Source organism: Linepithema humile, chromosome 5 (assembly GCF_040581485.1).
Source record: "Linepithema humile isolate Giens D197 chromosome 5, Lhum_UNIL_v1.0, whole genome shotgun sequence".
NCBI lineage: Eukaryota > Metazoa > Arthropoda > Insecta > Hymenoptera > Formicidae > Linepithema > Linepithema humile.
The window spans coordinates 29,989,171-30,009,902 of NC_090132.1; the positions used below are offsets into that span (position 1 = coordinate 29,989,171).

General features: G+C 35.1%; 2 protein-coding genes across 2 annotated transcripts in view; both read right to left on the bottom strand.

Moving 5' to 3' along the window:
• LOC137000102 (serine-rich adhesin for platelets-like) overlaps positions 1–20,732 on the bottom strand; it is a 28,448-nt gene that overhangs the window by 940 nt on the left and 6,776 nt on the right. Inside the window, exons 2-10 of the mRNA XM_067355835.1 lie at positions 12,164–12,386; positions 11,413–11,841; positions 9,820–11,092; positions 8,306–9,591; positions 7,417–8,003; positions 6,548–6,770; positions 6,073–6,172; positions 5,885–5,921; positions 3,016–3,306 (exon numbers count right to left, since the gene is read on the bottom strand). Coding sequence (XP_067211936.1) covers positions 3,076–3,306; positions 5,885–5,921; positions 6,073–6,172; positions 6,548–6,770; positions 7,417–8,003; positions 8,306–9,591; positions 9,820–11,092; positions 11,413–11,841; positions 12,164–12,386 — 4,389 coding nt within the window. The 3' untranslated portion in view covers positions 3,016–3,075. The remainder of the gene's footprint in view (positions 1–3,015; positions 3,307–5,884; positions 5,922–6,072; positions 6,173–6,547; positions 6,771–7,416; positions 8,004–8,305; positions 9,592–9,819; positions 11,093–11,412; positions 11,842–12,163; positions 12,387–20,732) is intronic.
• LOC137000103 (uncharacterized) lies at positions 12,395–16,728 on the bottom strand. Its single transcript, XM_067355840.1, has 2 exons — positions 14,732–16,728; positions 12,395–14,366 (listed from the first exon to the last, which is right to left on the bottom strand). The coding sequence occupies exon 1, from the start codon at positions 16,480–16,482 to the stop codon at positions 14,734–14,736; it is 1,749 nt and encodes a 582-aa protein (XP_067211941.1). The 5' UTR covers positions 16,483–16,728; the 3' UTR covers positions 12,395–14,366; positions 14,732–14,733.

Genomic DNA, 20,732 nt, shown 5'->3' on the forward strand with positions numbered 1-20,732 from the left:
TTTAATAAAGTATACAAATCAAATTATATATATATTAAGTTCTTTTCTTTATAGTGTGCAAATAACTGTTGAATTGTGTAACAAGTAATTTCATATTTTCCAATAGACTTTGTGTTGATTTTGTATTGATTTTCACGTAGCACGCTTTTATGCAACGTAAAAATCCTGATACAGGCGGAACTTGATTACAACTTCGACAAACAATTATTTAATTTACGTGTTAATCAAACTATTTTTTGCTCAACAAAAAAAAGGAGAAAAATTTATTTGAAAAATCCGAAATTACTTGCACAACTTAATAGATCGTTCAAAATAAAAATTAATAATATATATATGTGCATTCTTTCTTCTCAAAATAAGTAAGTTTGAGTAGATTTTAACATTCATTATAATGTGCTCACGAAACTTATAATCGTAGAGATTAATTTGATTCGTGAGTAATTATTTAAATATCGTACTCCTGACACGTCTAACTAGTAAACTTTACAGAAAGTTTAATATAGACTGCAGTAGCTACTCAGTGTATATATGTGTATAGTAAAAGCCGATGTAGTAAACCTTGTAATAATCAAATTTCAAAAATCTAAATCCCTTGTTTTTTATTGCAACATGTTGCGATTATACCGGGTGTGTGGAAAGAACTTGCTGTAATAATTTATATAAAAAAAGCGCATTGCTATACCAGTTCTCGCGTTTATGTCATACGTTATTATTATCCTTTAGCACAAAAAACATTTCATTACAAGGCCTCTTTTTCCTTAAATATACTAAAAAAATTTGCAAAATTATGACGATTGCCAAAATAAAATATATGCTCATTTTTCGATCAAATAAAAAAAATAAAAAGAGATCCGCGAATAAAAAATTCAAAGTTAACACATTTCAATATTTTATATTTTATCTGCAATGAAAATCAAATTGCACAGTCGGCGCCTATGCGAAATGATCTTTATTCACGCATCACTGACTTTCTTGCGACATCGTAAATTCACAGGAAAATCAGCGGCAGGCGCGAAATGATTTTGCGAGCTGTCATTATTGATGCGTGCCAACCCGTCTCGTCATCTTTGCTCTCGCATTGTTCTTAGTCGCAAATGGGCCTTCTTCGAACCGGCTCAAAGAAGAAGACAGAGGACAGATAAAGAATAAGCGAGTGTGTGAAAGAGAGAGAAAGAAAGAGGGGGGTGAGGGAGGGAGAGAGAGGGAGAAAGTGATAGAGACTAAAGAAGATACGGAGAAGGATAGAAAGATGAACAGAGAGAAATGCAACGGGAGATAGAAGGAAAGACACAGAGTAATGGAGAGATGTCGAGGGGGAGAGAGAATCAGAAGGGAAAACGAGTCTGCGCTATGCCACGAATGTAATCGCGGTTGTGGTCGACGAAAGATTCATGATCAAGATGCAATCGCGACGCGAGATCGAACTCGTGAGGATTTTCAAATTCATTTGAATCAATAAATTTACTTTTCGGAATACCATATTTTTGGGAGCACGTTTTCAGCGTTTGCTAAGAATTGAGTTTCGGAATATCACGTTTTGCCGCGCTCCAGTTACAGCATTTTGGCTTACTTCATTACGTAGATATGTTTCCGTAGATAGAGTTTTAATACGATATATTTCAGAGTGTAGTAAATTTTATACAGAGCTATATTTTAAAATATTGCTATTCTTGAAATACTTTCTTTTATAAATCATTGAGAACGATACTACCGACTTTTAAACACTTTTGGAGCATTTTATGCTCTTTCAACGAATCTAATAGCGCGCCTGTTTCCAAGTGGGTTATTAACGTTGACGATCACGCGAAAATTTCACACAACACAGATCCGAAGGTAAACGACTGAAAAAAAAGCGTGATGGAACAGCGAACGTGAACCGGACCTATCATCCGTACGCGCTAACTAACCTAAACTTCGAAATAAATAATGCTTCAACAGGAACGGCTGAGCGAACCAGTCGAGACGCGGAACATTCCAGAAAATTACTGATCCAGACTTCTAAAAAAACCATGTAATATTCACGTGAAAATATTTCGATCAGATCGAACACGTTTGTCGATATGCCAAATGTAATGAAACGAATCTGTATATGTATATATAATACAATGCTACCTTCTCAAAATATTATTGAAAGTTGAATATCGAAGTTTTAGAATTATAACGATCAATATTTATGACTTCTAAATTGTAACTTATTTGTGTGTGTTGCTACCTTCAATCAACACAAAATAAAATTTGTCAGAAAACAGCAAAACATTTGGATTGTCAATAATTCGTCAATCAAAATTTATGTTTCTGCGTTTTATCTTGTAGCATAATACCTTTATTACTGCTGAGTAGGTTACATACCTTTATTGATCATATTATCAATATGTTCGATCGCGACAAAAAATATTTATAAGCAGATGCTTCAAAGTGAAATACATGCTTTATAATGAAAATAAAGATCTTCGTATTAAACGTATTCTGATTTTACGTTGCAATATAATAAAAGAGATTTATTTATTGTTTAATTCTTTGGTTAAAGTATCAAATATTCTCAACTTTTGAATTAATGAGACACAAAGCATACTCCAAATTGTTAGCAATGTTTGGAATAGTTCATAAGTGTCTAATATTCATACATTGCCTGTATGTATATTTATTTGTTTATTAAGAGGTTATCATATAGTTACCTTAATATAATTTACATCATCTTCAGATGATGTCTTACAGTTTTCCAAACATAAGTGAGGTTATGCTTGTTTGAGGTTATTCCTTCTTAACTCAACTCGAGTTCCCACGTGCCTTTTATCGTTATCCTTCCACGGCTTTCGAAAACGATAAATTAAAACTGGAAATATTTGCAAATATCCGTTCAGTTTTTGTCGCTAACCGGTAACGAAATCTTTTCGAAGCGAGAACGAAAGGCCAGCCGGGAAGCGGCTAGGTTCAGATCTCCCTGCAAGAGATGAAAGTGCGCGCGCTTCAGAGCAACATTTAGAACGCGGAGTCTGCGCGAGGGACGGAACTTACCTTTCAGGCGACACGCGCACTTCCGCCGCCGCCGCAAAGAATGTAAACACGTAAGCTTCTTCAGCACGGCACGAGGAGCAGGAGCACGATACACGCACGGAAGACACGATATCGCGTAACAGAAAAGATAACGAACAAATGCGACACGGAAACACACGACACATAACAACGTACCTTACCTCGCGAGCGGCCGTCGCGACACTGAACGCGCCGCGGACACCTGTCGCCTTCGACAGTGCCGCCGCCGCGCGGTCGAATCCCTCTCTCGTTCTCGTTCGTTTGTTGCGCACCCTGAATCGCATCGGTGTTCAAATTAAATGTAAGATTTCGACAAGATATAAATCTGTGATTTTTATATTTGTTGATAAAATTGCTGAACATTTCTTCATAAGACACAGAGTGTACTCAAGCTCCAGTTTATTTTTCATAGTTTCGAACGATGTTAATATATTACACATCTATTCATGTGTTTATTAAGAAATCATTGATATATACAATTACCTTTGTAATTCACGTTAGTTTTATATATATTATATATATAATTAACAGAATAAAGAACTGTATTATGTATCGCATTTTCTTTGTGCCGTTTTCAGATAAAAAAATTTTTCTTCTGACACCGCGATTGTAGAATGTATTGTTTAGTAACTTTATTTGTTTTCATTATCTTCTTTCTAAAATTTATTTTCAACGATCTGTAATTCACAATAGAATTAGAAATAAAATTTTCTTTATAATTTTATATATGTATAATATAAAAAACATATAAAAAATTAGAAATATATTAATAATACATATTTTAAATTTATAATTCTAATTTTTTAAATGTTTTTTTACTAAATTTTTATATCGAATTCTATTGTAATTTATCGTAAAAAATTATCTAAAGCGAGTTTAATATAAAATATATCTCAAATTTTTATTTCAATCTAATTTGTTTTATTTCTTGATATAAAATTAAAAGTAAAGAATTTCTTTTCTTATTTTACTTAAAGAATTATTTTTCAGAAAATTTATAATGCATATTTCAACAACAAACGTCAAGTAATTTTTTAAGATTAAAATATTTTATGAATAATAAACATAAAAAACTTTAGACAGTATATCAAACAAATTAATTTAAAACGGTATCAACATTTAATATATTTTTGGATGTTGCAAATAAATATATTTAAAAGTTCTAATGTATTTAAAAACTTGTTATCAAACGCTATTATTTTTATAATATTAATCAATTTATGTTTAATGAACAAGAAATTAATTCCATACATCTTGATAATAGCAGTCAAGTTAAAAATCAAAGACAATTTTAAAAAATCATACAGAAGAACAATCTGTCCAGAAAAAACCAATAGAATGGTTGAGATAATAATTGCACGGTAAAAAAATAACCAGCCAACGCAAGATATGAGACTATAAGCGCAGCTGTATGTATTGTCCGCTGCACTACGAGTCCCCATAGGAGTCTCGAATAGCACAAAAGGGGATGCTGAGCTCATAGAAACGTGATGGAGGGTTTATTGTGCGGGAGGGTACTAACACTGCCATGATGCAACTCACAACAGCAGCTTGTGAAAATATAAGTGACTTCTGCATAACTGTTAACTATAAATGCTTCCATATCGTATTACAGAATGCTCATAAAATCTGCATTAAAGTCAAAATTAATTACAAAGATTTATATATATATACACAGTCTTGCAAAAATATATGCAGCCTTTTTAATAGATCTTTAAAAATATTCGTTAAATTAGGACGTCCACTAAAAAGCATAATCAAATTTTTTAAACTGAATTGCCTAATAAATTGATAAATATTCTATATTATGCATAGCATTTTATAAATTACGGTATTTTATATAATACACACACACTATTCAAAATTTAAGAGAAAGAGAGACAGAAAAAAATTCTAATCTTTCTAAATATATATATGTATATACACATATACATATATTACATAATGTAGATATATATATATTTCAAATTTTAATAATAAAATAATACAAAAATAAAATATATATTTTATGCATACATTGTACATCTTTCCATTTTATTTAATTATGTATTATATCATAAATTGCGATTTAGATGATATTAAATTTACGTATATCAAATTTATGTATATCAAAATAAACGCAATAAAAATAATCTTTAATGATCAATAACAAACACAATAATTATTTGTTTATTTATAGTATCTAAATTCTACGAGAGATGTAATAAAACATGATTTAAAAACTGGATTCAATATTAATGAAAATTGCTACGATGTCATAGTAAGTAATTGCTAACGCTGCCACGATACGCGAAGGGTGATACAAGCACTTGAGTAAGCAAGATCTTTGTTAGCACTGCTTTGCATGCAATACGAGAAAATGTGGGAGGGTGGCAAAAAGAAGGGTCTTGTTCGTGCATCCCTCGCAAGAAACAATGATGTCGCGCACACTTGTACTTCTTTTGATCTCGTCCCCGTCGTAGATCTTTGTTAGCAGGCTTTTTCGATATAGTCATGCAAACCTATCCATCTCTCATGGGCCAACCAGCGAGATATTGTATGCAAAAACGAGCACATTGAAACAGTAAATACGAATGAATGCATAATTAAAAAGAATGGAAGTCTGTCCTCGCATGTTTCTACGTGAAGTTCATCAACATGTTTATTACATCTCTTCAATAGAATTTTCATACCTTGAACTGACATTCTTTTATGAGAAATCTTAATTTGACTATATTCTCGTTTACTTTTTTAATATTTAGTTTTGATAACACTCGGACGTCAAGTAAAAAAGTTAAATAAAAAATAATTAAAAAATAATCTAGAAAATAGTACATTAACATGCAGTCAATACACATGATAAGAGACTTACCGGAATGTAGCCATCGGGTTGAATCCTCTCATTATCTCTAAAAAAGAAAAATATCACGTTAAGTATGGTAATGTATATGTGCGCGCGTGCGTAGATAATATATTAATTTATATAAGTATAATAAATATATGTCTCCGGAATTCATGAATATTTGCCAAAAATTTATGCTTGATTATTGTGAAACATACCGGTTCCTTCGTTGAATCACCGGTGTTTGCGGCGTGCTGTCATGAATGATTACCTGAGTTGCATCTATTTCTTCGCACTCAGAACTGTCTTCGGAAAAGTCTGTAACACATATAAACGCAAACGTATAAGAAAGACAATAATTATAATTCATAAAACAAATTGAGCTAGCCTTTAACTTATGCGCATAAAAATGTAAACTTAACTGAATCATTAAAAAATACATTTTTCTAAACATTTAACTTGGCGCATATTTCTTGCAAAAATTTTAATTGTCTATTGATATCCTTCTCCGTTTCTTCCAACAATATATTGAATTAATTTTCTGTCGACTGCTTTCAAAATCTTGTACAACAGATTTAATCGGATTCACTCTGTTGAGCTGTATTCGATACATCGGATGATCCGATTGATACAATGTAAGCTAGATACGATAGCATTGATCACTAAGTGACATTAAATTCATTTCAGACTCACCCTCTTCAACGCGTTGCTGTTTACGAACACGAGAGAGAACAGGACTGTGATACAAGGCAGCTGTATCACCGAGTACATCATCGATGTCAGTGTGCTGGCCAATAAACAACGGTAACGTAGAGGGTCGTTTCCTTGGTGACAATCTTCGGGGTGTCGGTTGCACATTGTCGTAAGGCGAGTCTCGTCCACCATAATTGTCTGGTGGATCAGGTGGATTCTCGACCTGCGGCAGAGATAACGAACTGAAGCACCTTGTGGCGAAGCTTTTTCAAACTTTAAGTCGTATTTCTCATTTTTAGAAAATACAGTTGACGAAATAGTATTGTAACATATAACACGATAATGCAATATTAGTCGTTTTTTAAAATTGTAATAAAAAAAAAATAATTAACAGTAATCATTAAAATTCAGTAGTAAATCCTACTTTGATCAAACAGTAAATTATCCATATTTATGAATTTATTTTTGTTATTCTATTTCTATTATATTTCTTTGACATTTTATTTTTAAACATTAAATTTTATTATTTAATTATAAAAACACAATCATAAAGATTCTTATTTCATTTCACACGTATTTCGAAAAGAGTTCACTACTTTAGATAAATTGATTGTGAGAAAGTAAAAGCTACTCAAAAGTTAATCAATAATTTTTATCTTAATCCTCAATAATTATTTGTATACATAACGTAACATTTTATCAACAACTCAATCAGATCTCGTAATCTTATCTCTCTTTTGTTTGGCTTACTGCAATCTCTCACGTTCAGAGATTTATCGAATTGCACAAAGCCCATTATCAGAATGACGTATGGTGCTGAGAGATTACGTGAAATGATGAATGCTGCATGATATGACGATCAGTTTTACCCCTTCTGGACTTGCACGATCCCCCAACGGCTCCTCGGGCGGTGGTGGCGGAAATTCGATAGGAAATCTGGAGAGGCCGTTCTTAACACACGTTTCAGGTTCACGGTTAACGCCGATATCGATCTTCTCGTATGACTCGGAGGAGTCGGAAGTGCTGTTGGAAGTTTCCGCGGGGATTCTGACGACGCCGTCAGGAATGTTCGAGGAGCTGTCCATCCACCATGCTTTCTCTCCGGATTCAATATGTCGGATTTTCTTAAGCGGCTTCGAAGAGTAAAGGTCGTTATCGACCAAGTCAGGTTTGTCGACGCAGTCGATAGATGCTACAGGAGATGTAACAGGGATGACTTCTATGCCCTCCGGGACTTTTTCGGGGTCGTCGCTCATCCACCATGCTCGTTCGCCGGACTGCTGATGCCTGATGCGATTTCGTCGATTGACTGATCGAAAACTGCCTCGACTGGATCCCCGTCTCGAAATTGGAGACGCCGACGAGGATGATTTCTTCGTTTCCTCCGCTGAAATGTCGTCCAACCACCAGACACGCTCTCCCGACTCTTGTCGCCAAACTTTCAGCTTGTACTTTCCTAGCAATAAATAAAATAAGAAAATAAAAAGTTTAAAAGAACTTTTAGAGAATTGGAAATTACTAATAATCTATCAAAAACACTGAAATACTAAATCTTAAAATATATATTTAAGGAAATAATAAAAATTGGTTTATTTTATGTTAACAAAAATGATCAAATTATGTTTATAAATTGTTTAGTCGCACATTCTCATCATATATACATGTGCTTGCAATACATATCTACATAAATGTATGAAAAAACAATTTTCATGTACATTTAAATATTAATATATTGCAAATATTGAAAAACTAATTTACCATCGTCCGGCAAGACCGTGCTGACCGTTGTGTCTTGACTAACATCATTGTTCCATGGACTAACTCTTTCAACCCCGTCAGGAACGTTGTCGGAATTCGAATCCAACCACCATGGTTTCTCTCCAGAAGATTGATGCTGAAGCCTTGAATTATTTCCTCTTATCCCATCGTTTCTTTCGCAATTGTTCGGACTTTTCGACAGGTTTGACCTCGAAGATGACAGCGGTAGTCCCGTCTTATTACTGACTTCATAATTCTCGTCATTGTAATCAACCCAACCACCTGATTTGCTCGTATCACCGGAGTCCTGACTTTTAGTCTTAAAAAAGTTCGTCACTGGTGCTAATGCTCTCATCAGAAAAGATTTGGCCTCTTCCGTCTTCGCGGAGCGATCACTTTTCGACCGCGGACTGGAAGGTGGCCTAGGTGGTTTCTCCGTTGTCATAGATATTTCATCGGCTGATGACGCCAGCACGCTTGTTCTCGACGATCCCGCACTAATCTTACCTCTTGTCTCGTGCGTGGGCGACTTCGACGCTCGTTTTTTTCTTCGTCTCGAATTCGGTCTGTCAGTGCGTTCGTCATCGTCCTCGCTACTGGAAGAATTCGAGGTCGACTGATTACTGCTGTTGGAACTTGACGTCGCAGACGGCCTCTTTGTTCCGCAAGGTGACTTGGATTTCCTCGATTTTTCCCATCTCATTGAACCATTCGAGTCGCTCCTTCCGATCATCGGTCTTGATCCTCCCGATGGAGTTCTCAATCTCGATCGATCGGATTTCATCGAAATCGGAGACCCCGAAGAAACGGCTTGGGAAACACACTCCGAGATTGTTTCGGAATCTTGAGAGCTGGTTCTCTGACTTTTCTTTCTTCTCGTGTACTTGGAGCGCAACGGATCGCCGTTTTCCATATTCAAGGTCGACTTGCGGAAGTCCTTGTTCACGTACTTCGCTGCCACGATGCACTTCGTCGTGGCGGCGGTCGTAGTATCATTCTTCGGTACAGGTGGTTTGCCGCGCGCGTCCGGCGAACCGCCTTGTCGTAGATTCACTGACGGCGGAACCGAATTGCCGGATGATTTGCCGGACGATGGCGGCGTCGTCGCTTTTATTTTTACACCCTGACTCGTCACGGAACTGGCTGACGATGATTTCGATCTGCCAATTGGCAGGCCTACAGATGATCCGTCTGATGAACTGGTCCGCGTCATTTGACGCGACGTGTTCTTCGTCGACACATTACGGGATTGCGCTGTCGATGCTGAACGACTTTGCGAAGAACTGCTTTTAATGAAAAATTGCGAAAAATATAAGATAATATTTGGCCTTTTGCAAATATTGCGCACTTTTTCTTTACTAGATAGATTTTTTACGCAAATTTAAGCCGATTGTTTTGCTTCAAATTATTTCGATAGTTGAAAACTTTTTTTTTTTTAATTAAATATTTATCAACAAAGTACAACTAAAATATTAAATAATTACTTTATTATAAAAATACAAAGGTTTACGTACCTTGACGTAGAATCTTTTCTTTGCGAAGCATCACGTTTTAAAGATATAACTTCTTCATTTTGGTCCTGGCAATGTCCTTCTACAATACGAAGAGATTCTTCGGCTCTAGAAGAGAAATTGCCATCAGATTTAGGCATGGATCCTCTTCTTTCGCAGTATGCTTCGAATTTCGATGGTGTTGATTCAGTTCTTGAAGAGCATTTTGGAATTTCGCTCTTTGGCGAAGAACATTTCAGCGAAATAGATGATCTCTTCTGATTATATTCGTAACACTTCGACGCAGGACTTTGTCTATTATTCTGCTCCTGACGGCCACTTTTGTTCTCCCGGGAATCCGGTATTGCCAAATTCTCTGTACGGTGAAATGCGAGATCTTGGTTGGAAGTTCTGGTACTGCTAGAATTCTCGTTCATTTCAGTCTTTCGCGCACCGCAGGAACACTGTTCGCTATCTCGTACTTTGGTTTCATTAGATTTTTTATTTTTCTTTTGAATATCTCGATTGCTCGATGATTCTTTCGAATCAATAGATGCCGATGAGTCGTCACCAGTCTTTGTGCAATTTAAACTATCGAATATTTTCTCCTTTTTTCCAGTTTCCTGACTAGAACTCGATTCTTTAACAGCAGATTCATTTCTCGTAGTTGCTGAGGCTTCGCTTGTTCTCGTATACGCAAAACTGTTGAGTTTATCACCGGTGGAATTTGCGTTACTGTATCCTCTGGACGAATACATCGATGAATTTCCAGTCGTACCTGACGAGTATTTATCCAAATACGACCAGGGCACTCTATTGCCACCGCCATATCTCGAGAACCTCGATGTCTCTTTCATTCGATCGCACTGTGTTTCTCCATCTGTAGAATCCGGCAGTTTTCGAGGTCTAATCACTTCTTTTTGATGAACAATATCGATTTCCGCACGTCTGCTTCTGACGTAAGACGAAGACGCGGGAGGCGTTGGTGAAGTGCCTCTGGTCGTCATCTTTAACGTCAGAAATTCGCTGTCAGAAAATCTACTGTTAGTTTCATCTTCTTCCATTTGGCTTGCCGTTTTCGATGGTTCATGATCATTTTTTTCAGATTTTGCGTCAAGCTTTAGTTCTTCTTCGTCTTTCTGGTTGGTCAACTTGCTTGAGCTTCGAAATCTATCCGTTGTGGGGTAGCTTTGAGCTGTAGACACTCGTTCGTTGCCGCTTCGCGATGAGAGAAACCGTGAACCAGCTGTCGAGCCAAATCTCGTCGAGATTGTAGCCGAGCTCGATTCGGATGTACCTGAAAAATCGACCTTCTTTAAAACTAATTGTTTATTTTTGCCAGATGTAAAATACAAACAGTTGTACATTACAAAATTCGCAAATAGTAACATTTGCGAATTATATTATTACATAACCTGAACTCAGCATTATTAAATGTTAAAATTTAAACAATCTCACAAATTTTAACTTAGAAATAAATCTTTACATTTCTGAAGTTACATTTAAAAATAATTACTGTAAAGTTGGTTAACAATAATGAAATTGTATAATTAAAAGATACATTCTTTATATTTTTTTATTTATAATATAAATATAATAAAACACAATCGCACTCACTAGGCGAAGTAGCTGAACGACCATAAGACGGTGCTCTCGAATAGATTCTGTAGGAATTTGTTTTTCCAACACCGACCTCTGGACTGGGCTCCCGCGATGTCCTTCCGGAATTAGGACGCAATCCTCTATAAGGTGGGTGATCCTTCTTCTCGATCCTACCATCGTTGCCATAATTTCGACCAAGGCCGGATCCGGGATATGTGCTGGATCCGTACCGCGTTATTCCTTCAGGCTCTCTGCTCTTCTCCCGCGAAGCCGGTCGGTTATATCTGTCCAACACGGAAGACGGCCTCTCCGATGTTTTGCCAGCTGAGAACGAGTATTTCTCGAGGAGAGATGACCTACTGTCAGATAGCGGGCTTTTCGCCCTCACGTCTTCCGACGACGATCTTCCGGAATGCAACCGACTTTTGTCGATATCTTTGATACCTGTGATAATTTAAAAAAAAATCTGCCCATATTCGTCACTTTTCTAAAAGAAATAACACTTATACATGCGTATTCTATACTGCCATTATAATTATATCTATTAATTTAGATATATGTTGATATATTCTTGATAAAATATTGTATTAAATACGATTAAATTACGTGATAATTGTTAGTGAAAAACAAAGTTAAATTGAATAAACAATGTTAATATAATATTTTAAATATATGTAAACGATAATGTATGTTAATGTATTTTAAAAATTTTATAAGTAGTACAGAAACTATCGAAAAAGGTACTACGAGCGAATAAATATCTCACATGAAAATTTGTATGTAGATTTCTCTTCGAGTTTATCTTTTTTGAGAAAAGCGCTTCCAAAACCAGCAAGCACCCGTTCCTTGGCGGCAGCTCGAGCAGAACTCGATCCGACTCCGGAATAGCTGCTTCTACAGCTTGGCAGGTTACTTCCACCGGAAGTATTTCTACCGAATGTGCTAGCAACACTGACGCCGGTTCTACTCCGGTATGCTCCCGTATCGCCCTATAATCGCAGATAGAAAAAATTATAATAAATAATTTCCGATTATTCTAAATTTTAAAATAAGATTATATAGTTATAAATAATCTGTACTTTAATTGTATTTAATTTAATTAAATCATTCATATAATAATTAATTTAAATTGCACCAAAAATATTTTAAATTATAATAAATATAATTATAAATATTAATTTTTATAATAATTCACTCTAAATATAAGATTTATCAGACACTTTTTGTATTTACATTATCGAGAAAGGATCGGACGTTAAGTCAATAAAACACACTTAAGAAATTACTGTAAATGTTCCAAAGTATTAACAATAATGAGGATAATGCATGATAATGCGAATAATACATTATGAAAAAAGCATATTAGATAATTGTTTTCATCAAAATCATTTATGCGATAGAATGCGATAAGAATAAATCTAAATGTGATAAGTGATTATACTTAATTCTCTATTAATTACTGAGATAATTAAGTTATGTAAATCCGCTTTTCTTCTCCATTAATAATTTCTTGTCATTGACTACTTCATTCAGAAATTGAAATGGAAAGAAAATATAAAGAGAAAAACTATTTTTGCGTAGTCTAAAGCGGACTAACGTCATCCGTGCAAAAATGAATAATCGAAATTCATACAATTAACATATGTTTGGCGAAGTGCCTTAATCTAGAAATAGACGCATCAACTTAGTTGGGAGTAATAGCCTTTGCGTTTCTCGCATAAGTGATAACAAGCATAAAAATAGTAAAATAGTGAAATAGTAATTTATATTCTTTGACAGTTCTCGAAAAATAAAGCGAGTTATGAATCGGAATTCTTTGTCATCATTTTGTCATATATTTTTTTATGTGTCATACAATATATATAGTATAGTACTATAAATAGTATGTCAAATAATTATATCTGATTGTAATTTTACTTGAAATTAATTAAAAAATGACGACACTCTGGAGTAACGTATCTACAGAAAAATTTCCGGCCCGTTTTCTGTGTTGAGACACCTCTATAAAAAGTGCCGCTTTTATTATTATGCTAATGGCATTCGGTGTGATAATAGAATTACGACAGTCGCTCCTTAAGACCACCAAAGCAATTCCTTCGAGCGGAAGCACCGTGCAACGTCGGAAACGATAAGTTCTTTCAGCATCATATTCAACCCCATTATCGTGTCTGCGCCGATTTAAATTTCAAAACTACAAAACAATGATATTCAATAACTTGATTCATGTAAAAAAATTTAAAATTATTAAAATAGATCATTATGTCATTCATGGATGCAAAAATTAAAATTTTGTAATAATATAGTAATTTTTAATGAGAGATAAAGTTTTTAAAGTTAGAGTTTAATAAAAATAGTATAACAATATTTCTCGTTGTGTGTGTGTTGTTTTAATCGTAGCATAAACCGTACAATGCGAAACTAGCCGTTCGAGTACATTTTACGATCTATTTTCGTAATTTAACGATCTTTGTTTTCCCCCTCTTACTCTGATTAAACGACTGCCTGGCTGCAGCAAGACTCGATGAAGTTTGACAAACCATCAGCAGTTGTTCCGGAAAAATCGCTGTTCTATTTCAAGTCGATTAAACCGTCGCGTAAATATATTGCGTAAGTACTTTTTGAAATAAAAATATTATTTTTAAAGAGCTTTTAAATTATAAACAAATTATTGCAAATTAAAATTTTTTTAATTTATAGTCAAATAAAGAAATTAAATTTTTTTTATAAATACTACATTAAGGGGTTATAACACCTTTGCGTAAGAAATTTTTCCTCTTTTTCATTAATTTTTTTCACATCTAAGGAATAGAGTAATCAAAAAACAGATTTGAGGGTTGATTTTATTATAGTTTTTAGTTATAAAATATATTTTTTTAATTAAAAAATACTGAAAAGAATATCCTGTAGATGGCGTCAAAGATGACCCTTTGCGCTATGCCGGTCCAATCGGTGTGCAGGATTCCGGCTGACTGGTATGACATAGAACAAAAATTCAAAACATCTCATATTCTCTGATAAATTTGCCTTGGAAGTACGTAGGATTTTTGAAAAATATTAATTTTTGTGGAATTTACAGTAACTTGAAAAAAAGTATACAAATCTTCACTAAAAAATCGTTTATAAAATTGATTCCCAAAAAAAAACTAACAATCCTATTAAAAAACGGCTACGTACTTCCGTAAAAAATTTAATTTGGCGCAGGATAAGCTTTGTTTCAAGTTAATCCGATGTAAATTGTGGGAGCTACGCTGCACACCAATTTGAAAAATGGTGTTTTACAGAAATCGCATTTAAAGTTTTGTAACGAGAAAACTTGTAATTATTAGGAGCTCACCGTTAATCTGCAATGCCTGCACCATACAGTTGACCTTCTACATTTATATACTCGTCATCTGTGGCCTTCCGAGCTGATGTCTGCTGCCTACGAGCTTCTTGAGCTTCCTTGGTCATGGCGCGCTCAGCTGCGCGGATCCGGCGTTCGTCTGTTTCAACGCAGAAATTGTAGCAAGTACTGCCAATTATCAAATTTAAGACTTGCATAATTTCCATTATGCTGTGCAAACCATCGTTAAAATTGCAAACAGCAATATTTGCGGCAATATCAACGATTGCTTTGTTACTATGAACAATTTTCGGTGCTATTGCCCACAGCACAGAATTGAAGCTCTCGTTGCTGTTTTGGGTAAACCCGCCAACACAGCGGGATAGCAACTCGTCTCGACTTAGTTCTTCATAAATTGGTTGAACAGCCTTAAAAACTTCATTATTCAAAGCTGCTTTGTGTTGGTAGTGATGTAATTCGTTGTGCGCTTTCGCCTGCTGCCAAGAACACCAAGAGTTTTCTCCGACTGGGCAACGGTCGTGCTGCGGTTCGCTGTCCGTGGAAATCTTGTGGAATAAAGTCGCCCATATTTCTCGTCTCATATCTTCAATGGAATTAGGATTTCTGCGAATAGCTAGACCATAATATATTGTCAACTCGTCGATCAGTTTGCCTGTCAATTTGCCTCTGCCTCCAAGACCTCTTATATTTTTTTTCAAATTACGTAATCTCGTGCCCATACGTTTTTGAACGTGATCTATACATTCTTTTTTACAAACATTCAAATCATCATAAGGTTTCGAATCTAAAATGCCTTTGAATGTTTTGCTGTCCCCGTCACCGATGTAATGAGAATATTTTAAATTGTGCAATTTTTCGGACCGCTGAAACATTTCTATGACTGCGTCTACTTCCATCTTTCCCGACGAACCTTCGTGATTTCTTTCGCAGTTTGCTTCGTGATTTGCAGCCCATTCTTCATATTCGCTTGTATTTTGCTTTCCGTTCCACAAACTGCAGGCCTTACAGAATTTAGATTTCACTGCAATGTCGACGACTTTTCCCGTGCACCACCCTATTAGTGATACGACACCGAACAAAGACGAAAATCCCCTCTTTCTCCAGGTTCCGTCACCAGAAACTGTTATCCCGTCTATCTGTCCTCTTTCCAATGACATCTCTTTTTCTTTTGCAGCTGCTCGTTTTATTGAAGTTCCACACACAGCATTAGTGGCAACACGAATGTTTGAAATTATTTTGTCATAAAAAGACTGATACACTGGTATCGGCAAACACATAAATGCACAAAATTTTTTAATCCCATTAATTCCTATACCGAGTAATCTCATTGTAAATACCATTCGGCGATTTATGTCGTAAGCGTGATTGTTTATAAGTGGGCTAGAGTTAATATATTTTGGCACGCACTTTTCACAAATAACAGCAATTTTGAAACCTAGACCGCGACAACTGGATTCTTCAAACTTGATGTTCGAGCCACACGTTTTGCAAACAATTAATTGCGAAATGCTTGTAAAAACGGTAACAAAATTAATGAAACAATACCCAAAAGTTTTGTTCACGTGTATCTCGTAATCGTCCGTACTCGTTTTCAGTTTTTTCGCCGACGTGCTCACACTTTCAGTTTCGCCTTCTAAAGAATACCTATTTAAAGGTTGCCTTCTCTTTATTGAACTTCGACTTGCACGTGAAGTACTTGCTCTACTCCCTTTCTTATTTGCATATATTCTCTTTTTCGGCATTATTACAACAATGTTACGACGTTTCAATGCAATTCGAAAAGCCGAAGCCGGTGGTATAACAGAAACTGTTTGCAGTAAACAAACAATTCCGGCATGAAATAAAGTTTTTTGTTTAAATGATCGCAAGCGACATCTATAATACTATATTCAGGGCTGGGCAAACACATTTGAAATACAAAATACAAAATACTAACTATTTTAGTATTTATTGCAAAATATCTTTAATTTTTTTATTTAAAATACAAAATTTTTGTATTTTAAATCGAAAATTAAAAATTAAAAGTATTTTGTATTTTATAATTTAAATACCAAGATTGTGTTAGCATTGTACATTTTGTATTTCAAATATTTTATTGTATTTGAAATACAATTTGAAATACATTTTGCCCAGCCCTGATTATATTAAACTATACAAAACCCTCAACTACTCGACATTTGAAGTAGAAAGGCAGAATACTCGGAGAGCGCTCCGAGGCTCTCTCCGCGCGCTATGGCGCTGCGTACAAACATGACTATTTCGTACATGAAAGAGTTCCAGATCGAATAAAATTATATTCTGTACATTCCAATCATATCATTTAAGCCAAAAAAAAAAATTTGAATTTTTTTGACCCTCAAAGGTGTTATAACCCCTTAATTAAAAATGTAAAAATTTAATAAAATTTGTTTTATTTTCGTTTATCTTTTTGTGTGAATAATTGATGAAGATTTCCAAGCTCGCTAGAAAACCACTTGTCTTTCCATCCATCGAAGAATCCCATAAAAGAAATCTTTAAGAGGAAATAACGAAGAATTCTTTGCGATCCAGCACGTGAGCCAGAAAATGTTGCTTTCGGTAGAGCAATCTTATCTTGAAAATCCTTAATTCTTCTATATCTTTTTTCAAAACGCCGGGAGAAAAAGAAAACGGTCGATCGATCACAGAAGAGACGAAACGGCAACTACGCTACTTTTTTTTGCAATCCAACGATCGTTTCGTGCAGCAAAGTGCACTGGAAGGAAAGGAAGGAAAGAAAAGGAACGAAAGAAAGAAATTGATACAAATAGTTCACATGAACTGTTCTTGAGCTGCTACGATCGATCTATCTGATATCGATCGGTGTTTTATCGATGCACTTGGTCCGCTAATCTGTCAGCAATGGCACTCTCCAACAATGACAAGTCTCCGATACGATTCTCGCTGCAATATATTGTCGCAGCGTTTCATTGAATTGAAAACGCAACTCGACTAGGTGAATCTTTCGATATTATTTTGTCACCCATAAAAATAGCTGTTGGCAATATTTCTTCCACTGTGACGCAGATACTATTAAAGTTTGCTAGATAAATCACTCCGTTTTCTTCGCGAAAGCAATTGACTTCGTTATGCGTGTTTTCAATGCTCTCTTTTATCTGCTTTTAAAAATATATACGAGAGAAGTAGCAATAGTACGCCTCCGTGCAGACTCCCTGTCTTGTCTGTATCGATGAGATCAAAAATAATCGCGAGAAAATATTGCAAACCTGAGAGAAGTTCTATATCTGTTGCGGATCTTATCTTTTTATAGCAATTTACGTAGAACATGATTTCTATGTGTTGCTCTTAAAAAAACTGTTGCCACTTCTATGCAGAACAATGTTATAGAAATATGTATATTCAATGTATCGCCAAGTATCTGCACTTTGTGATTGTATTTTCTCATTACTGCATTTTTAGGAAAATATACGATTTTATCATTTTCCGAAAATTATGATTTAAATATATTTAATAAAATCTTGTCCTAAAAAGAATGTATTTTTGATGCATTTCCATTGATTGACTTTCTATGTAGAAGTTTTAGCTGAAGTATAAAACGCACACGCAGATGGCATTAACGTCGATAACACGTTTGTACAGAGACTTACACAGTGTTTGCACGATGAAAACCGTTCCGCATTGCAAAATCTGCATTTGACCATTGTGCAGAAATATACGTCACGAGATATCTGTCTGCATTCGGCTTGGAAATTTCCGAGTATATGTGAATACGAGAGAGAGGAATGACCGTTCAACCATCGGAAAACCCGGCGCATTTTACTATCGCGTCCATATACGCGCTTGCATATTACGCGAAATATATGAGAGTAACAATGTTACGATGTGTGTTGATATTTACAATTTATTTCTATCCGTTTGCGCGAATATTGATTCTTAAACTTTAGCATCTCGCGCATTATTCCTTTTTCTCTTGATGTAGTCGAGAGCTGTGCGAAAGTATTCCATTTAAGAGTGAAAAAGTTAAAAATTTCTATATTTTTATTTCTTTGGCATAAAACTTAGACTTAAATAATGCTTACGCAAAACTACATCGTGCAAATTATTACATTAAATAGTTGTTCAAATTAGATTGAAGAAATTTATATGTTGAGTATTTAACGCAAAATGCAGGTTATCAAATAAATATGGTGCAATTGTTGCTCCTACTGGACTGTTCAAAAGAAATTTAAGTCGCATAATACCAGATTTTTCAAATATACTCCTCAATCATATGCTGAAGTAAACAGATGGTGTGATTCCGTTTTAGCAAAATTTTTTACGCCAGTTTTATGTCGGTTTTAAAAAACTAAAATATAATGTAAAAGCCGTGAATATCGTAGGCCTTTCTCTCCCGTGACTTAGCACGTTATTGCTTCAAGTGCTTCACTTGTTTGAAAGAAGTATTCAGACTCACGAGCGACTAAACGTTTTATTCGCGATGATGCGGTACATTCTCGATGACACTGATGAGGATGTGGGCGACCGATGCATCGTGATAGCAGCTTGAGGGGAGGCCAGATAATTGAGGAGTGTCAGGCTGATTTAACCTCCGGCGACTCGCGCATTATTATAATTTATGACGCACGACCAACTGTCGTGAGTTGTATAGAACAAAAATGTTGTTTAATTGTATCTCGTAAATAGTCGGGGCATCATTGATTCTTCTGGACCACCCGCTATATCACAGTAAACAGAATAGTTTCATAATAAAGCAGAGAGTGAAGAGAATCTCAGTATTATTACACTAAATGTTGCTTTAATTCTTTCATTAAGAGGAAAGAATTAAATTTCCTATATTCCCGAATGATTGATAGCAACTCCATGCATATTTCACTTTGCAATTATTATATAAATTATTTAAATGGAAAAAGCTAATTTTACCATAAAGGAAAGTGTAATTTTCATTGGTTATTGTATGAGAAAGCAAATTAGGTTGCCGTCCACGATGGCGGTCTGTTATTTTACAATTCGCACATTGGACACGTGCCAAGATTTTTGGCACGTCACGGTGTGAATCGAGGAAGCGATTTCAGGGAGCTCCGCCACACGTGCAAACACGTGACGCTTTTAGAAATGACATTTTAGAAACAAATTCTGCATGATACTGATAAAAAAAATTCTTTATGTGAAAGTCGTGACTTTTTTTAGCAATACTTAAATAATACGCTACATTCTACAACATGCATTACAATTATGCTCCACGTTTCGATATTGACCATGGCACAAGTGGATAAATTCCTATCTTCCGCTTCATAAGTAGGGGAGCAAAGTATGTCTATGTCATATCGATATGTATATAGCAGAATTATAAGTTTAAATCAAACGCAAATTTATTACGTATTATTTCGAGAAAAATTTAGTGAGAAAAAGACATCATTACAACACAAACTGATATTATATTTTTATTAAATGATATAATCCTCTAAAAACATATCTTTTTTTATATACAAAAAAAATATGTCTGACATATCTATTATAACTTTTATCAACAGACTTGTCATTTTTTTAAAGACCTACGTACAATTTTAATTTATTACATTAAAGTTTTGTAAAAATCTGGTTATCTACACAACAGAATATGTGATGATATTAAAACTTCCCTGAAATCCTAACAGTGTTTAGAAAAAAAACGCCAGGTAGAAAGATTTCTTCGCGGGTGAAGTACAGATTGGAAAATCTGTCAGGGTGCGGGCTCTGACGAGGGAAAACTGCGACGGTCTTGCCGTGTAATTGGAAAACTTCTGGCGCTATGTAAGCTGCCGGAAGTTGTGGCTAATGCCTCTCGGTCCGGTTTCAAAGACGGTAAACTTCTCACTACGTTACGAGCCGATAAATCGCTCATCATTACATTGTCGTTGTTGCATTGTGCATCGTCAACGCCGTGATGAGTATCGATCGTTTCTTTCATTTTAACGTCAGTCAAGATCTATGATGTTAAGTACAGTTCTAGGAAGTAATAACGCATTATTGTTTG

Bases quoted from the DNA above. Each gene is read 5' to 3' on its own strand.
- LOC137000103 (XM_067355840.1), bottom strand. From the start codon at position 16,482: ATGCCGAAAAAGAGAATATATGCAAATAAGAAAGGGAGTAGAGCAAGT.